The sequence below is a fragment of the Rhincodon typus genome, chromosome 28 (genome assembly GCF_021869965.1).
Source record: "Rhincodon typus isolate 14 chromosome 28, sRhiTyp1.1, whole genome shotgun sequence".
Classification (NCBI taxonomy): domain Eukaryota; kingdom Metazoa; phylum Chordata; class Chondrichthyes; order Orectolobiformes; family Rhincodontidae; genus Rhincodon; species Rhincodon typus.
The window spans coordinates 19,805,066-19,826,975 of record NC_063359.1 but is presented as its reverse complement, the minus strand read 5'-3'; the positions used below and the strand labels follow the sequence as shown (position 1 = coordinate 19,826,975).

Below are 21,910 nucleotides of genomic sequence, written 5' to 3'. Positions count from 1 at the left end.
GCCAGTTTATGTGGTGGAAATTGTACCTACCGCTTATCAGCTGAATGTTGTCTAGGTCTAGGTGCACATGAACCTAGAGGTCTAGGTGCACATGAACCTAGACCGTATAACAGGCCAAGCAGCATCATAGGAGCAGGAAGGCTTTCCTGCTGTGTTCATCCAGCTCTACACCTTGTTATCTCAGATTTTCCAGCATCTGCAGTTCCTACTATCTCTGATACAGTTTTAACCTGGACTGTATGTTAGGTTCTGAGGAATGGTGGATGGCGATGAACTTTATGCAAACATCAGGGAACACCCGCCCCCCATTTCTGAACTTAATAGTGGAAAGTTGTTGATGAAGCAGCCAGACGTGAAATTTATGTTGTAAATATTAAGAGTATTACAGTAGCACTCGAACATTTAAGAGTGGAACATGTGCTTAACAAGTTTGTGTTTTTTTCAAATGGAAATGTTTTAACGTACTTTTACAAATGTTATGAGTACATTGGGGACTCTGTCTTTAATTTTAAAGACAAAAATCCCTTGTTTTAACTCAAGGGGCTTCTTTCCGCGCTGCAAACATTTCTATGATAATTAAGATTCACGTGGAATAATTATGCGGGTCAATTCTGTTCCGGGATCCCTGGAAGCCGATGATAGCTCCGCCCCCTACCGCCGGGGATACAGATGGATACCCCGCCCCCTCAACGTGACGAAAAGGTGGGGGGAGGGGCTAGTCTACGACTTCCGGTGATTGGTCGGTGCGGGATGTCAGTCAGTAGATGTCACAATCAATGGGCGGGCTGACGGGCGGGTGTCGCGGAGCGGGCGCTTGGACCGGTAAGAGGTGGCGGTTGAAATCGGGCCTAGAGAGAGCACAGCGCAGCGGGGAGGTCTGCTTCTGCCTTGGTGTCTGCCGTGTCGAGGGGCGAGGGGGAAGAAAGGTCTTCTCCGAATAGAGCGCGGTTTTTTTTTTCGTGTGTGTGGGTTGGACTGTTCCTCCACACACGGGCCTGGCCGTGCAGCGGTGGGGCCGAGTTCCCCCTCAGGCTCTGGGATGTTTGTACATCGCTCCAAGGGGACGTGCGGAAACAGCTTGTGTTTCAACTTGTTTTCTTTCCGCACCTCCCCCTGGGAGCCAGTGTTCGTTCCTCCCACGCGTTTATTACTGTAGGAGGATGAAATAGAGCCGATAATGAGGAAGGACGTCTATTAGTGCGCAGTGGAGTTGCCAGAAGCTTGTTGTTTTTTTGTTTTGTTTGTGCGAATACAGACCATCTGGACGTTCCGCATGTGAACTGAACACTGAGTCACTTTTGAAGCGAAATAAAGTTTATTGACTTCTTTTAAAAAGAACTATGTGGAGTCCTGTGGGCATGAAAGGAGGGCATTGGGCCCGTCTCATGCATGCTGGCTCTGCACGACAGTATAATCAGCCCCATTCCTCGCTCTAACCCTATAGGTCTGTACGTTTCAGAGATAGTAGGAACTGCAGATGCTGGAGAATCCGAGACAACAAGGTGCAGAGCTGGATGAACACAGCAGGCCAAGCAGCATCATAGGAGCCTTCAAGTTCCAACATAATTTCCTTCTGAAGTTGTTGATTTTTACTTCCACCATTTTGTGGACACAGCACTGCAAGTCATTACCTGTTGCTGTGGCGGGGGTGGAAGTTCTGCCTCCCTGAAAAGTCCTCAGAAGTTCTGCCATTGCCTATCTTCCTCTCCTGTCAAGTCCCCACCCCTCCAACCTCCTGATTACTCCTCCCTTTAACCTCAGCTGTCTCCCCATCATCCTGTGTTTCTGAATTAAACCTTGAATCAGTGTCCTCTTGGCTCTTAGCATCACTGTTGGAACTTTACTCAAGTCTGCCTTACCTAAACTGGGCATAATCTTGTGAAACACTGTTAAATCTCCTCTCAATATCCTTTTCTGTGAGGAGAACAATATCTGTTAACTATGCAATTTGTGACTCATGAAAAAGGTTTAACTTGTGTGATTTTTAAATTAGATCCCTAATGATTTTTTTTTTAACTTATTGTCGCATGTACCAAAATACTGTGAAAAGCTTTGTTTATGAGTGGTACAGACAGATCACAGCAAGCAAAGGATGTACACATCAGAAAGACTTAGAGGCTTGCAGGTTGCATTATTTAAGGCCAGGGTCTATTCAACACTCTGATAACAGCCAGAAAGAAGCTGTTCCTGAACCTGCTCATGCATATGTTCAGGCTTCTGTATCTTCTGCTTGATGGAAGAGGTTTTAGCAGATCATTACCAGGGTGTGATGGGTCTTTGATGATGTTGGCTGCTTTTCCGCGGCAGTGAGCTGTGTAAATGGAGTCTGTGGATGGAAGGTTGGCTTCCGTGATGGTCTGGGCTGTGCACACCACCTTCTGTAGTTTCTTAATGTCCTTGGACAGAGTAGTTGCCATACCAAGCTGTTATGCACCCTCACAGTATGCTCTTAATAGTGTGTCTGTAAAAGTTGGTGAGGGACCTTATGAACATGCCAAATTTCCTGAGCCGCCTGAGGAAGAAGAGGCGTTGTGCCTTCTTTACTGTTGCATTTGCGTGGGAAGTCCGGGACAGGTCGTTAGTTATCATCACTCCAAGGAACTTGATGCTCTTCACTCTCTCAACCTTACATCTGTTGATTATAGATGTTCTTCTCCTTTCTTTCTAAAGTTGATGATTAGTTAGACACCATTGTGCAGCCAAATAGTAAAAAGAAAGCATAAAGGTGTAGAAGAGAAATAGTAAGGGATAGAAAGACAATAGCTAGGAGTTTAAACAAAAGAATTTAATTCATACAGTGCTATTCATAATTTCAGGACATCCCAAAGGACTTCAGAGCCATCTAAAAAGTCTGAGCAATGATCTGAATTACCTGAAACACCACCATCCCATCATTTGATTTTGAATGTAAAAGACAGGTCGCATCTGTCTATATCTGGAAAGAGTGATCCTACTGCAGAATCTAATACAAATTTTATTAGAGTAATGACTACGCACGTTCTCAGGTTACATGCTAATATTTTGTTTTTGTAGCTTGTTTATCAGCAGCTGACAACATAAAATCTTGCTGAAACTGGAATAAACCCTATCCAGTTGTTGCTCCCAGCCTTTTAAGTATGTGGTGTGAAAATACTGCACTGTGGGGTCCAGCAGCATTATACAACATGAGAGCAAAGCTCAAATATATTCAGCCGGTCAGTTATACTGAATTTTTTTTTTGTATTGATTCCATGCAAGATGTGCAGCAAGATTTGAATTTATAATGAATCTTTGCACTTTGTGATCACTTTTGACAAATAACCAGAGACCCTGATAATGTAATCTTGTGCTCAATTATGGATAGCAAAACAATGTTTTGAATGTTAATTTTTAATGATCTGCACATTTGTTGGGATACCATTTGCAGTGATAGGAAAGAGCTGAGTCTTCTGTTGTCACCACTAATAAACAATCCTATGGTAATTGGAATGCTGCTGAATGACACTCTAGAAATGATTGAAATAAACATATAAATAACTCTGCAAATGCAGAACATTGCAGTTGGGCTGTGACAATATCTTTGTTATTCTGAGCTGCTTAATTTATAGTATCTGATATTTTTTTGACTTAGGTTCCACTTCTCTGTAGCTTATGATGTTTTAATTCAAATAATTCAACAAAATTTGCTTTCCCACACTCACTGCTGTCAAAGTAGGTATTGGTGTCAAGCTAGCTGCAAGGGGGGACCATGGGAATTAACCTTGGTTGTAAGACCATAAAATGTAGGAGCAGAAGTGGTCATTCGGTCTGTTGCGTCACCTCTGCCGTACGATGAGATCATGGCTGGTCTGATAATCCTCAAACCTATTTTCCTGCCTTATCCCCATAATCTTTCATTCCCTTAATGACCAGAAATCTGTGTGTCTCAGCCTTGCATATACTTAATGACCCAGCCTCAATGTTAAAGAATTCCACAGATTCACTACTCAGAGAGGAAAAAGCCTTCCTCATCTTGGTCTTAAATATGCCATGCCTTATTTTGAGATTATGCCCTCTGATCTAGACTCTCCCACGATAGAAAACAACCTGTCCACATCTCTCCTGTCGAGCCCCCTAAGAAACTTTTATGTTTCAATAAGTTTTCTTCTTCTTCATCTAAATTCCAGTGAGTGCAAGTCCAGCCTACTCAACCTCTCCTCATAAGAAGATCCCTCCGTACGCTGGACCAACCTAGTGAATCTTCTCTGAACTGCCACTGTTGTCAGTTTGGCATTCCTTTCGACAAGGGGATCAGACTGTTCACAGAATTCCGGGGTGTGGATTGACTGTCGTGTGTAATTTTAGTAAAACCTCCCCATTTTATGCTCCATTTTCTTTGAAGTGAGGGCTAAATTCCATTTGACATCTTCGTTGTCTAATTAACTAGGCTGCTCGCATTTTGTGTTTCATTTATTTATAATGGAATTGTTTGGTTATTCCATTAAATCAGGAAATACCTCCCATTTTAAGGGAGCATTGCACTACAAGTGATGTTAGTACGAAATGTCATCCTCCAGGGAAACCTGTTCCACTAATTAGTGAAATGTAAAATTTCTTGTAAGTGTAACTCTAAAGTACTCTTATGTTGTTAATTCTCAGAAATTGAATTAGTCAGGTTTTAGATTGCAAAGGGGAAAACAGGAAATGTTTCTATATTGACTTTTCTCGCGTTAATTGTATGAAAAATATATCTTCGACAATTCCATCCTCTTAAAAACTTGGATCACAAAAAAGTAATGGCATTTTAAAATTTCCCTCTGTAGCATGGCAAGTTCTATGTTTTATAAATTTATTGAATGTTCATAAAATACGCTCAGATGGTGACAGACGGGAAGGAATTCAAGACCTTTCTGAACAAAATGTAATTAAAGTAGCAGTACGTGTCTTTGAAATAAACAAGTATATCATTACGTTTTTTTTTTCTTGGTTATGTGGAGAATAACATTCAACATGTCACAAGATTGCAAGACACAAGGGGTTTAAATGAATATCATCCAAACCCAGAGAGTGTTCCACACCCTCAACAACACTCCCGGAGAGATTGTGGTTTCTTAAATCCATGTCCCTGTTAAATTCTATAGTGGAGCATTTTTGTTAGTTAACCTTTATACATTTTTTCTAGATTATGGGATGTATATTTGCAAATTTATTTGTTCTTATTGAAATGGGACAAGCCTAGGATTGTACTAGTGAGCTGAGAGGAACTGTTTTCGTTTAAAAGCTAATTTTCCCAGGTACTCCTGGACATGCATCACTAATGATCAGGAGTTATAGTTCACATTCAACCTAAGATTTGACAAGTTGTCATACACTAAAACACTGCTAATTGTCAGTGGTAGTGTCCCTACCTTTGACCCAGGTGGTCCACTTTCATGTCCACCTACTCAAGATGTGTGTCATAATACATCTGAACAGGTTTAGTAGGGATACCTAAATTCACCATTTCTATATATTTACATTTATTCCCATCATTCTCTGTCTTAGTTTGAGTATGAAGAAGAGTAGTTTATTTGAGGCGAAATAATCCTGTTGCCTCACTGGATTTCTCAGTAGATTATGTGGTGTCCATGTTTTTATTGTTTTGAATATTCACAATTTCAAAAAAAGTCACTCAGTTGCTGAAGTCCTCTGCCATTTTGTTACTTACCCTGCCCAGCTGTTGAAGGATATGGTTTAACATTTATGCACAATCTAATCATGATCATTCTGCCAAATTAAACTATAATCTCTATCTGAATGCATTTCGCGTTGATGCATTCTTGGAATATGTTCACGGTTCCTGCTCTTTGTTGAAGTGTGCTAATACCCTGGTGGGATTTATGGAAAACATTTCAGGGCAACGAGGAAAAGAGATCAGACTGCTCAAAATTGCTGCATGAAAATTAGCATGTATGATTCTACTCTGTATCCCAATGTCGATCTTCAAAGCAAATTTGTTAATGCCACTGTCAAAATTTAATATGAAACAGAAATTTAATAGGTTTGCAAACTTTCTTTGAAATTTTAAGATAAAACCTGCATTGATGTTTTCCTCCATGCCTAGTGACTTTCCTGTCACTCCTATCTTATAGTCTCCTATGCTGTTTATTGTTATTCTGTGGCTTCAGGGTTTGAAGAACTGCATTTCCTGTCCTCAACTTGGGCTTTAATTTATTCATGACAGATCTATAGGATAACCAGGGGGCAGAATGGGATACTTCAGCCAAGTTGTAAGATTGTCTGATAATGGTAAAATCACTAGTGTTTGCTCACAACTTGAATTCAACTCCATTTTTGTAAAGATTAGTGCAAGCTTTAATTCAAACATGCAATTGCTATCTCTTAATATATTCCAAGAATAATCATTTGGTTGTTTCATTTTGTGCATTGCTGTACTCTACATTTCACAGACCCGCTTGCAGGCAAAATATCTTTTTGGTAGAAGGAAATGAATCTGCTGGAAGAATAATTAAATTCAAATTTGAAACGAAAAATAAACAGTGTCCTACTTAGCTTTTTGGCTGCACTGATATGCAATAGGTCAGTAAAGATGGGTGCAAGATAGCTCTGTCTATATTTCCACATTGCTGAAGTTAATTGTGTGCACAGCAGAAATTTCTGCTGTGTATGTTTTAGATGTGGAATTGATTACTCTGAAAGTATGATTTGTGACAGTTATGAAACTATTGTTCACGATTGCTATGCAAGTTTACAGGGAGCAAATGAGGTTCCTATTTGAACTTTGTATGCCTTCTGGGACCAGAAAGTTAACACTGGTTTTTATAGATTTGTTCAAGTATCTTTTTGCATAGTTCACTTAATTGTCCCAACAAAAGCTTGCAGGTATTTTGTGTAAAGGAAATGTCTTTTTTACAGCAAACATTTGTTTTTGGCTGTATTTAAGCATTTGCTCCTTGAAATTAAGCTCTAGCCCATTGATTTGCATCACATTATTCATGGACCAATTAACTACATTGGTTACAGATGTGCCTGCATCTGTATTTAAATATTTTTCCATCAAAACAAAGCTGGAAATCTTTTATTTATAGGATGTGATCAGTCATGTTTTTGTCATTGGTGTTCCAATTAGAGTCCTATAGGTTTTAAAAAATGGTTAGCTAATGTCTCAAGTGGTTGTTCAGTTGACTCCTAATCAAGTTGTTTTGTGACAGTTTTATTACAGTCTCACTTGCTTTGCTTCTGATTTCACTGAGCTACCACTTTAAGTGTGGGTGGCAATTGAGGACAGGTATGGGATGACTTTTTTACTATTTTTTGACCAGATGCTATGAAAAAGATAATTTTTAAAATGCTGTTTGCAGACTTCTTATTTAAAGGTTACTTTTAACTAGTGTTTCACTGTTTATATTACATTGCTTGGTGAAAATTAATTTGAAATTTGCCATTCACTTGCTGTATTTCATCCTGGAAATTGAGGATCTGTAAATGGTTATGTTTGGAAGGATTGGAGTATTCATGTATGTTCATTCTAAGGCTGTATGATATTTATAGATGCTATTCCTCTGTTTGATAGCACATTATGCTGTGATGCATTTCCAACAAAATTTTACAGTATTGATGTACTTCGAGTTCTTTCTTTTGAAACTGGCAATTATTCAGATAGTGTAGGACTGGATATGTTTTGTTAATCTCCTCTTCTATTAGTGATAGCTATATGCCATAACGTATTTGTAATTTTCAGTCACATTTTTTTCATCTGCTTTGGCCACTTTCCAGGATATTAAATAGGCAATTTGCCTACGGAGCAACAGTCTGAGTTAACACCTGTGTTAATAAAGATGTTCAATTTGGAAAGCAAGTCATCAGATAGAAGTTAAAGTGCAGAAAATACTGGAACAAAATTCAAAATACTTTATTCCCTTTCCAAGTGCCTAGATGGATATCATACATGTCTTAGCCATTGATTTGCCTCAAAGTCATCATTGAAGAGTCTGGAAAGCCCCCATCCTAAACAGACATTTAATAGATGTGCAATATCGTGATCTATACTACAGAAAGGGCTCTTCTTGATTCTATTTTCTTTGGACTTTCTCACCATATCTCTCAAAAATCTGTGACCTTGCTCTGGCAAGCAGTTAATTACTTTGAAAGTATAGTTGCTTGGAAATGTAAGTTTGATGCATGGCAAAGAACCACAGACAACAGTAAAATCCGTGACAAGATCACTGCTTTTTAATGTTTAGTTATAGGATACTGTTAGCTAGGCCAATTGAAGAGCTCTCTGCTCTTCGTTAAATACTGCAAAAAGATCTCCAAACGTTTCATGTAAAAGACACCTCCTGACAGTGTGGTGCTCAAGTCTCTGGAGCAAATTTAAACCTTCTGACTCTGTTGCAAATGTACTGAGCCAAGGATGACGAGAAATATTGTGTTGAATTCTGGCCGCCACACTAACAGAAGGATGTGGTGGCTTTGGAGAGGGTACAGAAAAGATTTACCAGGTATGGAGGGTATTAGCTATGAGGAGAGGTTGGAGAAACTTGAGTTGTTCTCACTGGAACGACGGAGGTTGAGGGGGCACCCGTTGGAGGTCTACAAGATTATGAAGGGCGTGGACAGACAGGACGGTCAGAAGCTTTTTCCCCGGATAGAAAAATCGGTTACTAGGGTGGCATAGGTTTAAGGGGGCAAGGTTTAAAGGTGATGTACGAGGCAAGTTGTTCTTTTTTTTTACAGAGGGGGTGGTGGGCGCCTGGAACTTGCTGCCGAGGGAGGTAGTGGAAGCAGATACTATAGTGACTTTTAAATGATGCCTTGACAAATATATGAATAGGATGGGAATAGAGGGATATGGCCCCCAGAAGGGATGGGGTTTTAGTTGTGATGACTCTTTAGCAGCATGACGGTGCAGGCTTGGAGGGCCAAAGGGCCTGTTCCTGTACTGTAATTTTCTTTATTCATTGTACAATTCAGTATCTGTTCTAAAGTAAATAGCACGTTTCCATTCTGGATTCTTAGTCCCACAGCCATGATGGAGGCTGCCCATGGTAATCCACCACACTGGGGAGAAAAGTTGTAAGTAGATGAAATAATTGTTTCATAATTCAAAAGTTCTAGGTTCAAGCAGTGTAGCTTTTTGCCAATTTAATCCTACAACAGGACTGTTGGGCTTCTGCCAATAGGATATGTTGATTGAGAATGCATACTTTACAGCATGGAGGAGAGAGAGAGAAAAGGTACATGTCAGCTCCAGGAAAAGCTGGCTTTTGATTTAGAATACCAACAAGATAAAATTCAGAATATAAATGAGTCCATACAGCCGTTAAAATTGAGATGTGCTGGGAGCACAAAGCCTATTAATCCATGTGTGGAAGAGTATAGATCCAAATGTAAAGAAAACCAAATCTATGTATTTTGGTTCTTTAAGACAAAGTGGAGGTTTTTAAACACGGGTCTGATCCACTGGTAACTTGATTATTCTTCTTCCTGAAGAACAGGAACACTCCCAGAACTATTGTAGATTTCAAATCAAACCATACACTTGGGGAAAGTGGGGAGGCTCTTAACAATGGGTTTCATTTTCTGAAATTTTGCTACAGAATTGTGAACTTGTAATCCTAGATGTAGGACTTACAAATCTTTATTCAGCACAAACGTTCAGTTTTTAATAGCCTTTGGAGTGTCCGAAACCCCCAAGTGACACCTCTATTATAGAAGAGCTATGGCAGCTGTGCACACGTAATAGACAACCTGGCCCAAAGGACATTTATAAAAATAGTTTTGGGAACAATTCAGAAAAAGTGCAGTCATTTAAATCCAAGGTGGTGCCAGCATCAGATCTGTCCATGTCCATAACAAAAATGTAAGTGTCAACAGGCAGAAGGGAGAACGATGTGAAAACTTGTTTGCATCTCATAACAGACCACGTGAAGTTGCATCGTTTATTCTCACCTAAATGTTACATCACTGTTTCTCTGAAGATCGTTGTGTGGCGTGGCTTGCATTGCAAAACTATAATATGAAAATCGGACATATTGTCCACATGTATGACTAACTTTCTTGGGGATTGGCAAGAGGGGCAGTTGCTGATTATACTTTGCAACAGAGATAGTTACTTTGCTAACCTGGGGGAGCAGTTTATCTAATTTGCGAGCACTCAGATTTGCATCTGTTTTCTTTTTTGAGTTTGTTTCAAAGCTTCTTTGCATACTGCCAAATGTAAAATCTACTGTGAAGCAACACAATTAGAGTCAGAGTTGTACAGCAGGGAAACAGGCCCTTTGGTCCAACTTGTCCATGCTGATCAGATATCCTAAATAAATTTAATGCCATTTGGCCCATATCCATATTAAACCCTTTCTATTCGTATACCCATCCAATGCTTTTTAAATGTTGTCATTGTATCAGCCTCCACCACTTCATCTGGCAGCTCATTCCATACACGCACCACACTCTGCGTAAAAATATTTTCCCTTGCGTCCCTTTTTAAATGTTTCTCCTCACCTTAAACCTATGCCCTCTAGTTTTCGGCACCCCACCCTGGGGAAAACACCTTGGCTATTCACCCTATCCATGCCCCTCATGATTTTTATGAACGTCTGAGGTTCCCCCTCAGTCTCTAACACCCCAATCTATTCAGCCTTTCCCTACTGCTCAAACCCTCCCCTGCTGGCAGCATCCTTGTGATCATTTCTGAACCCTTTCAAGTTTCACAACATCCTTCCTATAGCATGGAGACCAGAATTGCACACAGTACTGCAAAAGTGGCCCAACTGATGTCATGTAGTGACTGTACAGGACATCGCAACTCCTATACTCAATGCAATGACCAATAAAGGCAAGCATATCAAACGCCACCCTCACTATCCTGTCTACCTGTGAATCCACTTCAAGGAACTATGAACCTGTGCTCCCAGATCTTTTTTTTTTCAGCAACACCCCCAGGACCTTACCATTAAGTGTATAAGTCCTGCCCTGATTTGCCTTTCCAAAATGCAGCACCTCATTTATCTAAATTAAAAATCCATCTGCCACTCTTTAGCCTATTGGCCCATCTAATTTAAGGTCCTGTTGTACTCTGAGGTAACCACCTTCACTGTCCACTATACCTCCCAATTTTGGTGTCATCTGCAAACCTACTAACCATATGTTCTATGTTCACATCCAAATCACTTTTATAAATGACAAAAAGTGCCGACCCAGCACTGATCCTTATGGTGCACTCTAGTCTGAAAAGCAACCCCCACCACCACCCTCTGTCTTCTACCTTTGAGTCAGTTCTGTATCCAAATGACTAGTTCTGTCTCTATTCCATGTGATATAACCTTGCTAACCAGTCTACCGTGAGGAATCTTGTCAAACGTCCATATAGATTATGCCCACTGCTCTGCCCTCGTCAATCCTCTTCGTTATTTCTTCAAAAAAACTTTATCAAGTTAGTGAGACACGATTTCCTGCGCAAAAAGCCATATTGACTATCCATAAACAGTCCATGCGTTTCCAAATGCATGTAAATCCTATCCCTCAGGATTCCGTCCAACAACTTGCCCACCATCGATATCAGGCTCACCAGTCTATAGTTCCCTGGCTTTTCCTTACCATCTTTTCCTTAAATAGTAGCACCACGTTAGCCAACCTCCAGTATTCCACTTAAAACATATCAAATTTTTTGCTTTCAATAAAACATTATTTGATATTTGAGTGGTGATTCAGTGAAATTTCACTACGACTTAGAAATGGATCTTAAAATGGTTTTGGAAAACCATTTTAAATCACTTTCCATGTGTAATCTTCTTTAAAAGACTGAAAATGACTTATAAAAAACTATATATACAGAGCATTTTTCTAGTCACCTTACTGCACCGTGGTTGGTTTCTTGGCAAATTGAAACAATACGTTCAAAACTTAGATCATGACTGTTAATGAATTTGATCCAGAGAGAAGCCTAATGTTTTTAGTTTCCATGAAGCCCTGCAAAATGCTGTAATTATTAGAAACTTGCGATGGATTTATTCAACTGATGGGTACAATGGTTTAGTGAGCAGAATTATTGTATAAGATGATCATTTCACTTGTTCAAAGAAACATGCAAAATCAGTTTTGGGCTGAAGATAATGTGCACTTAAATATCTTCCTTGTGCTGGATATTCTGATCTTGATCAAATTGTATTGAGAAAACCAGTAGAGCTGAGTAGAAGCTTTGCCCTGTGGCAGCTTATTTAGGTAGGCTCAACTGCATTATTGCATGAACAACCAAATGTTGATTTCTGTAGTGTTGCACCAAGGGTTTTGAGTTGACCTGCTTGTAGGATTGGCAAAATATTTTAATGCTTTCCTTTTTTCCTTCACAAATATTTTAAAATTAAGGGCCTATTGACTGGCATTAGTCAGGTGATGTCAGTTTTGATGTGTTTTGATGGAATCTGTTTTCCAATTGAGAGCAGAATGAGGAAATAAGTCCGTACCTAGAGATGGAATTTTAATTGCTGTCATTATATAGCTTTAGCTCAGTATTTTTGGTAGGTAGATTTGTCACTTCCTTTGAGGCTCTATCAGAAACATAACCAGCAAATACAAACTTTGGTTACATATCATCTCTTCCAATCATCATGGTTCCATAAAATCACACCCATTAAATGCCTGGCCAATGTACAGTTACCCTCTTGCAATCTGTAGCAATCAGTCTTGTGTTGACTTCTACTAGTGTGCCTGTTAAAGAACAGATGTTGTATTTGAAACCCTTTCTGTTGCCTTGACTGTTATTTAGCTGTACACTTCAATGTGCTATATGTCATTTTTTACAAGGATTTTGCCAGGGCCAGAAAGTTCTAGCTGCGAAGAAAAATTGGATCAGCTGGACTTGTTTTCCTTGGAACAACAGTGTAAGAGGTAAATTAATTGAGGTGCATAAATTTATAAGGAACCTAACCAGGAGTCAAAGACCAGATTAAAGTAATTGGTGGAAGGGTTAGAATAGAAATACTTCTCTTTTTCAGAGAATGTGAAGCACCTGAAGCAACAGAAGGTCTTGCGACACAGCGATAGCATCCCTGCCTCAAGAACTCTGGATTCAAGTCTCACTCCAAGACATAATGATCATGGAAGATGTGTTCCTAAGTGGCTAAACCTGTCGAATATCAGCTTATAAATTCTTCCAGTGTGTGCCAGCAAAAGGCTTTGAGAGTAGGAAAGATTTTTGGTCACTTGTGTGATGGAAAGAAATTGGTCTCTCTACCATAACTATGCAGATAGCATGCATGTAAAAGTTCCATTCCAACGGAAGCTCTGGACTCCTGGTTGGCCGATTTTGGCTGGATAGCTGGTCGGGACGATATTCTTGCCAACTACAAGTGATTCGACCCCCGTTATGTTGTGTTGGGCTCAGGAATAGCTCCTTATTCTGTCTGTGGTTGGGTTTGTGGCACTGTGGGTCAGACCTACCTTCAGAAGAGAGCACGAAGAAGAGAAAGGACTAGGAATCCTGCCCCAGTAATGGTGATAGAGGTGCAGATTCTCATCACATTTAAAACGTAGTTGGATTTTTACTGGAAGAGCAGTGACCTGTGGGAAAATGGAATTAAACTTAATACCATGGGGATAGCAAATGCATTCTGTATCATCATTTTTCTTTTAATTTCTTAGATTCATTAAAAGTAGGAGCAGGAGTAGGCCATTCAGCTGTTTGAGCCTGCGCTACCATTCAATAGGATCATGGCTGATCCTCTATCTTTAATGCCATTTTCCTGTTTTCTCTCTATACCCATTGGTTTTAGAATCTAAAAAAATTATCTGTCTGAATATATTTGGTGATGGCCTCCACACTCTTCTGCGGCAGAGAATTCCACACGTTCACTGTCTTTTTGCGTAAAGAGAATTTTCCTCGTCTTGGTTCTAAATGGTCTGCCCTGTATCCTGACAAAAGTGTCTCCGGCTCTAGATTTGCCTCCCAACAAGGGAAAATATCTACCCCGTATCCAGTCTGACCAGTCCTGTTCAAATTTTTATGCATTTCAATCGGAGATGCTGCCTCTCGCATTCCCTCCCCAACCCCAAAAAAAGACTCACTTCTAAACTCTGGTTCAACTGGGCTGACATTCACTAATCTCTCCTCGTAGGACAGTTCTGCCATCTTCAGTATCTCCAGTGGAAGGGAATTCCCAGATCTTGACCCAGCGACAACGAAGGAACAATAAAATATATTGTTAGTACTTTGAGCGCTCATAAAATCCAACAACTAGATTTGCAACTAGGGTTGAAAAACTTCTGAAATTATTTTGATTCAAAATAGTGCTTTTACAGTGGGTGATATTTCAAGAGTAGATATATAAACTTGGTTTGAAGATAACTTCCAGTTACAGTAGTGATACTCAAGACAAACCTGAAATATGGAGAATGAACAAAAATGTCATTGTTTAATTTTCAGCAGTTCTGTTAGTGAAAATTAAATAAACAGTAGTTTTCAATATTTTCTTTCAAGGAATCAACTGAATGTAGTAAATTGCATTACATAGTAGTTTAAAATAATGAGCATGGAAAATCTAACTTTCCCACATGAAATTATTATTTCTATTCATTTTTAATGTAAAAGGTTGCTGCTGGCATCGACCACTTTCTAACTTGACAAAGTTGAATTATTGCATTTATTTGATATGAACGCAAGTTTAGTAAAATAGTGCAAGAATTCAAATTATTAAATGTCTTTTTAATGTTGAAACAGGGTGTTGGAATATCTGAAAGGTGTTAGCAAAGTATTTTTTAAGACAGACTTGAATCTAAGTGATGCAATAGACTCATCTCTGCTTTTCTCTTCTAGTTAGTTTTTGACTTTGGTTCAGATCGCTGGTTGCAATGACTACTTTGGACGATAAAATCCTTGGAGAAAAGCTCCAGTACTATTATAGCAGCAGTGAGGATGAAGACAGCGATGGTGATGAAAATGACCAAAAGACCATCAAAAATCCAGGGATTTCTATGGGTGCAGAAGTCCGAGAACGTAGTGCTGTCAACACAGGTATAGAGTGAGAAATTTCACTGGAAAATGAAAAACGTTTGCTATCAAAATATTTAAGACTTTTAAGTTGAGGACTCACTTTCAAATCAATCAAATGACTTTTCCTCCTGCAGCAAAATTAAATGTTGAAAGGGTGATACCCAGATTATTTTTAAAGCATTAAATCATTGACATTTCTTCAGTAACTAATTAAAATAGTAAGCTAACATTTCCTCTTCACTCATTGTGAAGCAAATCTGTAAGTGTGAACTTACTGGATGTATGATTTTACATACTCATAGCAAGTAGAGGAAATCTTTTGCCACCTGCCTGGCAACCTAATTTAGTTTGATTTATTCTGTTCGGCCCTACGTGTGCTGTATTGTTGAATTTAGCTTGTAGTTTTCTCCTCGTGGTATTCCTGAGTAACCCAGTAACAATATAATGCATTAAATATATAATACCTCAAGGCAAAGAGTTGTTCGGAGTTGGGGAAGGAAATTATGGAGGCATTTCAAGCATTGTCTTTAGATGGCTGAAAATGCAACTGCTGGTGTGTAAAAGGAAGGAAGGCAGAGGAGATTGATGTGAAGAACATTCCAAGTTTTGGGAGGGAGGGGTTTGGTTTGGAAGTATGGTTGTTGTACTGGCTCAGGTTATAGAGAGGAAAAGGTTAGAGTGGTTGAAGTTGAAACTTCGAGATTGTGATCCCATGCAGGTTAGAAAAGGCAAAAATGGCAATTGAAGAGGACCTGGTATGGATGTAGGCAGTAGAGTGTTGGTTGGAAGTTTAGTGATAGTGGAAAGTGGGAAGCAAACAGACAAATAACTGAACGTGATATTTCAAATCTAATTGAGGGTTTCAGTAACAGATGGATTGAGTTTGGTAGAGGTAAGCAATAATTGTCAGTGTAGGCCAGGAAGGGCTCAGAGTAAGATAGTGAACTAGTGATTCAGTACAAGGTAGTGTTAGGGACGGCGAGATCTTCTCTGGCCAGGGCATAGATTTATGTTGGATGATGGCTTTGGTCTTGCTAATCATTTAACTGTAAGAACTTGCAACTCATCCAAGAACAGATGTTGAGTAAGTAATCTTGACAGCAGAGGCGCATTGGAAGAGTTGAGAGATTTGGAGAGTTTGTGGGGAAGCAGATGTTAGTTTGCAAATGGAAGCAGGAGCCATCTCTGTAAATAATATTGCTAAGTGGTCATTAATGAGGAGGAGGTGATGTCTGCGGCCTTGGAGGTAACCATGCAGGAATGAAAAATGAAGCAATTGATAGAGAAGCACTGCCTATGTTTGAAATGGGGACTGTGTAAAGATCCCACAGTGCCAAACAATGAAGGAACATTGTTGGAGGAGGATGCTGTGATAGGGGTGCCAAGAGCTACTAGAAAGTTGGAGAATGACAACATTCCATAATACCATAAACAGAAATGTCATTCCTGACTTTTGCTACTGACTGAAGGTGAGGGGCAGGAACCTGACTGTGTGCATTCAACTAGAAATTACTAAACCTCAAGCTTTCTCAGTAAGCTCCATTTTATTCCTCTTTCCTTCCATTTCTTCACTAGGTGTGGTTGTCTGTGTGTGATCCTCATTGTTATAATGTTATACATTGTTATAGTCCTGGTGTCATGTGATTCTTGACCTTCCTTGTTATAAATCTTTGAATGACTTGCTTTGCGCTGTTTGCTGATCGCATTGCAAAATGTGTAAGCCTAATTTGGAGAATTAAGGTTCTCCATAAGCTGGCCTCATCTTTGATAAATAGAATAACACGCAAGTGAAATGGAACTGCATTCAAAGTGACTAACATCACTTTTAAAAATAAAATTGTACAGAGTGCTGATCAAACGTGATCCACACGTTTTATTGTGAACTTCTTTCTAGGTTTCATGGTACTCTTAAAATGTCTCTCTCGGGTTGGTGCTCCTAGCTTTGAAATACTGATCGTTTATTGTTGATGCAGAATTTGATAAATGCAGTGTATCAACATGAACTTATATCCACAATCAAATCAGACTTTACATTATTAATAAAAACATTGTATATTTGTTTTTGATTAAATGTAGCATGTTTTAAGAACGTTTGAGTGTTGCTGTGCACCTCGAGTCTATAGTCAAATAATAAATTGCAATTATTGGATACCACTTATTCATTGTTTCTTAATGAAGTGCATCAGACTGAGTTTATTTTGGAAAATAAAACTTACAAATTAATGAAGCGGGCAGCTCAGTAGTTCAAAACATGTTGTATTATAATTTGTAACAGACATCAGTTAGGTATTAAACTTGAATGAATTTTCAAAACTACTTGTGGAAAGGGTTTGTTGATTTCCTGAAAGAATGGCGATGCACTTAACGCATGAAGGAAGCACATTACACTTTTTTGTACGTTTCATAAATTAATGATGGTTGCTGTCTAACATTTGCCTCTGACTTGCTGTTCAACAGTGTGTTTTTGTTGAATCACCATTGTGTGGGTTGCTGTTTGTGCAGGACCTAAAGGAGTAATAAATGACTGGCGCCGATTCAAGCAGCTTGAAACAGAACAGCGTGTAGAGCAGCGTCGGGAGATGCGAAGACTCATCAAGAAACTCTCAATGAGTTGTAGGTCTCATTTGGATGAAGAGAAAGACCAGCAGAAGCAGCAAATGCTCCAAGAGAAGATTAATGGAAAGGTTAATATTTGTGATGAGTAACTTACCAATAAGGAATCAAAGCTGTAGAAATACAAAATATAACAAACAGAATTGAATGAAAATTCAGAGGGATTAATGTGTACAAATTTTGGCAAAATGAAATACTAATTGCAAAAATTGCTAAAATCTGATCAAAACAGGCTTTGCCAGACAATTCTTTTTAATTTTAGATTAACTTGACTAAAGTAAAATGCATCCAATCATGAGATTTTTTTCATTTTTTTGTTCTTTTAGTTTCCAAGTTTGTTGTCTGTGAATTGTGATTTAATTCTGAAGGTCCAATACTAACATTGCTGGAAGCAATTATAGTAACTGAAATTAGTAAGAAATATATATTGCAATCACTTTATTTAGTAGTATAAAATCCTATATTCAAAATTAAACTTTTTTTTTAATTATGTTGTATAGATGACAATGAAGGAATGTAACATGCTACATGAAAAGGATGATGAATTGTTTTTGGAGCAGTACAGGAAGCAACGGATGGAGGAGATGAGGGAACATCTTTACAGTGGCAAACGTTTTGAAGAGATCTATGAACTGGAGAGCTCACAGGCTTTCCTGGACACAATCGACAAAGAGGAAAAGAATACACTCATAATGGTGCATATCTATGAAGATGACCATCCCGGATGTGAAGCTATGAATGGGTGTCTACTGTGTCTGGCCGCAGAATATCCAGTTGTGAAATTCTGCAAAGTCCGCAGTTCTGTAATTGGAGCCAGTGCAAGATTCACTGATAATGCTTTACCTGCTCTGCTAGTCTATAAATGTGGAGATTTAATTGGCAACTTTGTGCGAATCACTGACCAACTTGGGTATGACTTTTTTGCAGTGGATTTGGAGGCATTTTTGCGCGAGTATGGTGTACTGCCAGAAAAAGATGTGGTTTCACCCACATCCATTCAGAGTACTTTGGTGTCTCGTAGTGATGATAGTGATCTGGACGTCGACTAACATGGTATCTTCCTTATGATTTAATAGTTCAGGACGGTCATTATTGAGGCTTAGTTTATTTCTAGAGCAAATTCAAAACAAGTTACTGTTTTAGAAAGTGAACAGCTACCAGTACCTAATTTATTATGGGGTCTAGCAAGTCATGGCATGGCCTATTTTTAAACTTTAGACCAGTTAATTCTTAGCAAATGTATGTTAATCAGGCCAGCAATTTTTTTTAGGTCATCTTTAGTCTTTGACACATGGTCCTGTAGTGGTACGCTTCATTATTTAACTTTTCTTTCTGAAAACAGCAGCCCCTGCTCCCACTGACATTATAGATGTTATTGATAACAGAACAACTTGAATCATTCCAATATGTATATTGTAGAAAATTTGTTTTGGAGTGGTTCCAAAATGTAGTTGAAAATGTTCCTCACAACAAAACTCTTAAGTCAAGCTATGCATTTGTCAAAGCTATGCTAAACATACAGTTAGATTCATGCTAATGATTGCAAATAATGAAGATCTGACTGCATGCTTAGTTTTTGGAAACCTAAGTGTATCTACTGAGGAAGAGATACCATAGCACTGTATATAATTTCCTTCATATTCTAAGTGTTTCTCCAAATTGGATTTCTCTTTTTCTGGTAATCTTTCTAACATGAAAATCTTCTTTCCTTCTATTTCTTCAGACTTTCAGTTCTTTGTAATTGTACGAGAGTGTTGCATCTGAAGCCACTTTTTCTAACATGTTCTTGAATAGCTATTGGTAGATCCAGATTCCTGTCCATCACCTGTAATTCTAACTCTAAAGGCCAGCTCTGAGCAACTGAAGGGATAGCATGATTTCCTTTTTTATTTTGATTTTTATTTCTACGTTCTTGTTCCTTTTCCATTTGTGTTTCCTAAGGCTTTCTTGTAATGCTATAATTTGTAATTTATTTACTTTGTGGACTGCGTATAAAAGCAAGTAGTTTATATCCTTCCTAAAATTGAAAAACTGCAAGCGTTGTATTAAATATAATTAATACAAATTGTATTTAATGCAAAGATTGCATCTTAATTTATTTCTATTAGTTATGCTCTGAAGCATGATTGTTCATGTTAACTGTCATTATTTGCATGAAGTTTAAGTAAGCACCAAAGTTACAATAAATGTGGCGCTGGAGTGTTAAGGTGCTTCATCCTTATAGTAACTACCAGATTTTATAGGCAGTGTTGAAGGATTCTTGTTTGTGTGCTTAGCATTTGCCTTGTGAAAATGTAACTGTACATTGACAGTTTAAACTGTCAAAATGATGGGTAGTTATTGTATAATGTCCAACATTGCTGTAACTTTTGTAATATTGCTGCTTGTGAGTATACTGTGTATTTTTAATAGCTCCATCTACAAAGGAAAATGTTTTTTTCATTGTCTGCTAATCTAATAAAAAAAGTAGTACAATCAAATTGTTTGTTAATTTACTATAATTACAACACTCCTTTAATGTGGTTTTCAATCCCTGTTTAAGTTTTATTTGAGCAACTCCATTGGCCTGTGTTATTAAATGTCTTGCCCATTGATATGAAAAGTAGCAATGTTAATTCTTGGCCTTTTTGTTTTCTTTTTGAGCGCAGTTAACTTCATGGGGCTGCAGTTCTGTTGACTGTTTGAATACCTTGTCCAGCTTGAGACCAAGGAGTGATGCTTGATAGAGTTCTAGTGAGACACTGAATGCTGTCTGCCCAGAAAGTGTCCTAATCACTGGAGTTTTTTGAGATGGATTAATTTTTGTTCTATTAGTCCATGTGTGACAAGCAGTTAATATGAGAGCTTAAACTAGAATAAACATCTGTGATACTCCAATTAAGAATCTGGCCTGCTGATGAGCTTACATTTCTCTGATGTAAGGGACAGCTCAAAATGGGCTCAGTATTCATTATGTTCGTTGAATAATTGGGCTGTTCTATGGGTCTCCCTACTCCACATTATCGTAGAAATGGATGAAACTGCCATAATTTAAAATTCAGCATTTCTGAGGAAGGGTCTAGGCCCGAAACGTCAGCCTTCCTGTTCCTCTGATGCTGCTTGGCCTGCTGTGTTCATCCAGCTCTACACCTTGTTATGTCGGATTCTCCAGCACCTGCAGTTCCTACTATCTCTGAAATAATTTAAAATGTTCTTTTTTTATAGTGGTGTTTTAAAAGATATGATTCAGATAGGAAAACTTTTAGTCTTAACACTTTCAGTCTTGAAACACTCCCAGCTGAGAGTTTTAAAAATTCCTCCTGATAGAGGATTGCCTACACCACTTCTTTTTTCCCCAAGGAGATGTTAAAAAGAGACCTTAGCTGCATGCTTAAATAGACATTTTAAAAATTACATCAATAGCAGCCATTCAAATCTAATCCATTGATTGCATAGGACTTTGTAGCATTTTGAGAATGTCAAAGCAATACATGCTATTTATTTATTTATTCTGAACGTATGTTTCTTTCTTAAAAAAAAAAACATTGCAGAACTTCTTGGCCACAGAAAAGCCCTGTCACTGGTGCAGGCAAGCCAGTATGTATCAGTGCCAATCCCCAGTCTGGATAAATGAGAACAGTTAGTGGTAGAAAGGGCATTGGCTGTAAAATCAACTGACAAATTCAAAACTGGCTGAAATGAAGAGTGATTGACCTGCATTGTGACAAGCCCATGTGACATGTCTCTCAAAAAACTGAAAGAGAGACAAAAAAAACAGTTGACATATAACTGACGCTTCAGACATCTGGGTTAATGTTCTAAATGGAATGAAGCATATCATTCTGTTATGACACTTTCCCCTCTGGGTTTGCCTGCCCCGCCAGACAAAAGGTCAATTTATTTCAGGATTTTTCTTCTCCCAATAATTTATCCATGCTTGTTAATTCCATGTTTAGCTAATGTCACAAATTCCATCTCCATAAACATGAGTTCATTCATTACCCCTGAGCTTATGCTGACACATACGGGAGCCTGGCCCATTAATGTTTAATGTTCAATGTTAACATATTCTTGCTTCCTTATTAATCTATATTCCTCCAGCTCTGGATTTGTGCATCTTTCTCTTCAAACTATTGGTAGTTGTGATCATGAAAGGCATGAATAGATTGAATAGCCATGGTCTTTTTCTTAGTGTGGTGGGGAGTCCAAAACTGGAGGGGATAGGTTTAAGGTGAGAGAGAAAAGATTTAAAAAGAGGGTGGCGTGTGTATGGAACAAGCTGCCAGAGGCAGGTACAATTACAACATTTTAAAAGGCATCTGGATGAGTATATGAATCAATTAAATGCTTTGTTCAAACAATGGCTACATC

General features: G+C 38.6%; 1 protein-coding gene across 2 annotated transcripts; it reads left to right on the top strand.

Moving 5' to 3' along the window:
• The first annotated feature begins 695 nt into the window (after positions 1-695).
• Positions 696-20,040, top strand: pdcl (phosducin-like). 2 transcript variants are annotated; one of them, XM_048613569.1, is made up of 4 exons: positions 696-822; positions 14,771-14,968; positions 17,450-17,631; positions 18,061-20,040. In XM_048613569.1, the coding sequence occupies exons 2-4, from the start codon at positions 14,806-14,808 to the stop codon at positions 18,607-18,609; spliced, it is 894 nt and encodes a 297-aa protein (XP_048469526.1). In that variant the 5' UTR covers positions 696-822; positions 14,771-14,805; the 3' UTR covers positions 18,610-20,040. The 2 variants fall into 2 exon arrangements, with proteins under 2 accessions (XP_048469526.1, XP_020374111.1); XM_020518522.2 differs by lacking the exon at positions 696-822 and adding an exon at positions 12,768-12,846.
• Positions 20,041-21,910: the final 1,870 nt, after the last annotated feature.

Excerpts from the sequence above, each read along its gene's own strand:
- pdcl (XM_048613569.1), top strand. The coding sequence starts at position 14,806 with ATGACTACTTTGGACGATAAAATCCTTGGAGAAAAGCTCCAGTACTAT. Across the intron at positions 14,969-17,449 it reads ACGTAGTGCTGTCAACACAG|GACCTAAAGGAGTAATAAAT; the intron begins GTATAGAGTGAG and ends CTGTTTGTGCAG. Across the intron at positions 17,632-18,060 it reads AAGAGAAGATTAATGGAAAG|ATGACAATGAAGGAATGTAA; the intron begins GTTAATATTTGT and ends TATGTTGTATAG.